This window comes from Convolutriloba macropyga, unplaced genomic scaffold (assembly GCF_964194025.1).
Source record: "Convolutriloba macropyga unplaced genomic scaffold, txConMacr16.3 SCAFFOLD_4594, whole genome shotgun sequence".
Classification (NCBI taxonomy): domain Eukaryota; kingdom Metazoa; phylum Xenacoelomorpha; order Acoela; family Convolutidae; genus Convolutriloba; species Convolutriloba macropyga.
In genome coordinates, this window is record NW_027451717.1 from 4,039 (window position 1) to 8,284 (window position 4,246).

At 53.4% G+C, this 4,246-nt stretch overlaps 1 protein-coding gene across 1 annotated transcript; it reads right to left on the bottom strand.

Annotated features, from left to right (window-relative positions):
- Positions 1 to 2,401: 2,401 nt before the first annotated feature.
- On the bottom strand, positions 2,402 to 3,811 carry LOC142356913 (uncharacterized). Its single transcript, XM_075408666.1, has one exon. The coding sequence runs from the start codon at positions 3,809 to 3,811 to the stop codon at positions 2,402 to 2,404; it is 1,410 nt and encodes a 469-aa protein (XP_075264781.1).
- Positions 3,812 to 4,246: the final 435 nt, after the last annotated feature.

The following is a 4,246-nucleotide window of genomic DNA, read 5'->3' on the forward strand; positions in this document are numbered from 1 at the left end:
GATCTCCAGTATGAGAATGGACAGAGGTTCTTCCCATCTCAGGAGCTCAATTCAGTCCAGCCTCTGATCCGTTGCTGCTCCTTGCTCGCTCAGTGTCTGTTCCCTTCATGAACAGCAGATTTTGCATCGCAATCATTGGAGTGCGACCAACCTGTACACCCGGGCGCGTGACAGGCCTTGATCGGGTTTGAGGTGGCGTCCCTTGAGCTCCTGGGACATGCCACTGAGGTTGTTAACCAAGCTGGTACAGCCATGGCATTCTTTGCAGTCTCTAAACTTTGCCCTTGGATCCACTTCTGGTGCATACGCCTTGAAGTCCGAGCTGCCTCTATCCAACCCGGGCAATTTCATGAGCTTCAGCCTCTTCTTGCCTGTGACATTCGCAGATCAAAGTCAAGGCAGGTGGGAAGAACATCTGATGTCTTAAACTTACACATGACACCTGGGTGTTGTGGCTGCACATGCGCTAGCTGTGACAGTTCGGTGCTGTAATCTAATGCTGGCGGCTCATGGTCTGTACTCCTTCCCCGTTATGTCCGATATTTCTCTTGTGCTGTGTCGCACACTTACACCTGCACGGCCAATGCTCCGGGGACTTACTGATCAAGATCTTCCTTTCTGTAATGAACTCGTGAGCACTAGGGGTGAGATGGCACGTCTGACAGAATTTGCACTCAGTGACATGGAGGAGCTTGCCGAATGTTGGTTGGCTGTGGCTCTGCAGGCTCTGCCGCTGTGACCGCACACTCATGGTTAAGCTCATTGCCGCTGTCCCAACACTCTCCGACTTTGTCTGCCCCAGGTGAAGACCATGTAAGCTAAAAAATACCGCCACAAACCAGAGCCGCCAACGGACAGTCGCCATGACGGTTTTCCTCCCTCTGCAGGTGTGACTGCCCTGTTCGAAACGAGTCGCAGCCCCGCATAAGGGAATGATTACTGTAACGATTCTCCTGCGCCCTCTCCGATCGGCTCACAGATCGCGGCACGAAAGGATGCCCTCTTCAGTATGTAAAGCACCAGTGGGTGCGAGTCCTATGAAATACGGGACGAACTTTGAAGAAAGACACGTGACACGGCAACAGTCGACATGGACCATGGCCGGCCAGAAAACGCCGCTGTTCAACCTCGCGGCAAGGCTGAATCTTAAGTGAGGCCTCAGGCCTGTAATGAGGCTGGAGCGCACGGCAAGATCGAGATCCGGTGCTGGACGGTGATCCGGTGCTCGCAGGCCTCCGGTACTTCAATTAGAGCTAGGGTTCCAGCACAAGACTTAGCAGCACAACAGCACAACATGTGTAGCTGTAGGGATAGCCACCAGGAGCAGGCCTGTCAGTTGTTAGTTGTCGCTTGTCAGTTGACACGCATCCAGCTCGGAGCGACGGAGCCCCGCCCGGACACACAGGTCCGAACTCCGAGCCCAATCTCACTCCGAGGAAATCGACATATATTCGATATTAGGGCTTCGATTTCCGACTTGTTCCAGCGATTGTGCATTTTTTGTTCCAGCGGTCTGCAGCGGTTGTGCATATTTATTAATTGTCTAAAACGTCCCCATGGGTGTCAGCGATATCGTTAGAATGTTTATAATATTCCATCAAATCACGGTATATAATACAATAATTACGGTACATGTTGACCACATATTCGAAATATTTCAGACATTGGTCTTGTGAGTTGTGACATGTTCGAAATATTTCAGACATTGGTCTTGTGAGTTGTGACATGTACAGTACATGCTCATTGCTCAGCATCGGCCCTCTCTAGCTCAAGACAGTTTCTACCCTACCGAGCGAGTGCGGTATAAATAGGATACCCGACGTCCGTGATCATAGGCGACGAAGGAAAGGGGCCTGAGCCTCTAGCTAGGTACAGGTGCTGATTACAAGCTATGACGATACAGATGACCGGCATGCTGCTGTGGTCCACCATGTACAGAACGCCGGGCAGGCGCCGCGGTGGCATGTAGGCAAGATATGCTTAGGTGCAGGCTCTCGGAAATCTCAACATGCAATCTGAACTTCCGGGACCATGATTACACCAACATATGGCAGATTTGAATATCATCAGGCATGGTTGTCATGCAGGACTGCACATGTAGGTCATCGAGCCATTGCTGTAGGGGTAAGGAAGGGTGAGCTGCCATGATCCCTACAACTGCAGCAGGGAAATACTACACATTCCCACGTGAATGGCCGTCTTGTAATCGCAAACAGAAGGTAGCCAAGCAATCTGTAATTGGCTAATTACACGCCCCCGACCGTGCGGGATGAAACTAACGAACTTTACCGGAGGGGCGGAGAGAAACGGCTATCGATTACAGCTGCCCAATCCTGAATAGGAGGGGGTGAAACGTGGCTGGGTGTGCAGACTAAGGGATTGACTCAATCACTGGGCCTAACTACTCCTTGCCCTGGTAGATGGGGGCCAGCAGGCCCTTGGTGCACTCCTCCCAAGACTTGGAAGTGTGGATCTCGAAGTGCTCCTGCAGGCAGTGGGTGGTATACAGAGCAACATGAACTGGTACCAGCCAAGGGAACGCCTCACGGATTCCGGCCAGCTTGTAGAAGCCGAGGAGTCCAGTGATAGAGCCCACAATCATGGGGTGAGGGATCCCCAAGCTGTAGGGGAATCCAGAGATCCACTTCGGCTTATAGATTCCCATCTCTGATCCGAAGTAGGTCCGGTCCAGGCCGATCGCGGCAGCCGCAGCCGACGAAAGCCCATAGCCAAGCACAAGCAGGGCAATCGAGATGGGATCAAACTCGAAGTTCCTTACGTACATGACAGCCAGCTGAGAGATGGCGACAATCTTGAAGAAGATCACGTTCCGCACGAAGATACCATGGCACAGGCCATAGCGGCGGTAGAAGTTGGCAATATACATGCAGTAGTGGATGAACGAGGTGGAGATGAGGAAGAAGTTGCGACCCGGAAGGACAAAGGCGTCGATGAGGGCACAGGCTGCAACATACACGAGGTTGGGGAAACCCAGGTATTGCTGAGTCATGAACATGGTCTGGGTGCCGGCCAGGACAAAAAATGCCCCGATCTTGGACATCACAGACTGGGTCTTAATCGTGTTGAGGAATAGAGCCCTGGCGGCGAAGTTGTACCGGCTGGTAAGGTAGGCCAGGAGGCGACCGTAGGGGGCAAGGATCTTGGGGTACACCAGGTAGTGGTTCTTCAGGGTAATACGGTGGCCGTTGTTGGTGTCTGTGGGGTGGTTTGCAATACGGTGAACCTCACGGTTGAAGTCCAGCCCGGTCACAAGGCCGTTTGAGAGCAGGTCCCTGGACGGAACATTGTTGAACTCGGTGTAGATTTGCTTGTTCTCATTCATGGCACACATGCAGCGGTACACGTGGCAGAAGGGATACAGCACCCATGGTCCGTCGACATGCTCCATGTAGAAGACAGTGTCAGAGTTGAGGTTGTGCTTGTCAGACGCAACGTAGATTTCGTTCATCGCCGGGATGGGGACAACCTCATAGGAGCACTTGGGGAACCGAGCGAAGAACATTTCCCTCATGGTGGGAGACTCCACAATTGTCTTGAAGGCCTGGTAAGTCTGCTCAGGGAGGGGGCTGGTGCCTGGCTTGCCTGGGAGCTCGTACCACCAGTGGGTGGTGTGCTCAGTTGAAGGAGACTGGGAGATGACCCAGCTGCTAATGGTCTGCATGGCACTCTGCTCCTCTGGGGACTGCAGCTTGCAGGATAGGACATCGTTGTGGGCCACAAACCAAACGCTGAGCACGTTGCTGTGGCAGGCAGCGTCCAGGCACAGGGGAAGCAGGTAGTAGGTGTGCATCAGGAGCTGCTGAACACCATTGGCCTTCTTGATGTAAGTGCTCTGGTAGGTGATCTCGCCAGTGATGATGTGTGCAAGCTCCTGACCAACATAGCTTACGGCCAGAAGACCGGCTGCGGCTACCACACTAAGCTGAAGCTGTGCTCCCACTGCTGCGATGCCGGCCAGCAGAGCTGCGTTCACTGCCCAAAGCCGCAGCGGGAGCTGGGCAACAAGTGCAACGGCGTAGATGGCTGTCAGGGCACAGGACAAAACACAGCCGTTGTGCAGTTTGTTGATCAGGCACAGGAGCGCCAGAATGCCGCCTGGTGTAGTGATGAAGTGAAGGGCTACATTCACAGGAGTCGTGTGGCAGACACGAAACTCCTCAGCCATCTCCTTAAAGTTCCCCATTGTTGCTGCCTGAAGGTCAGTGAGCATGACCTGTGTCGTCAG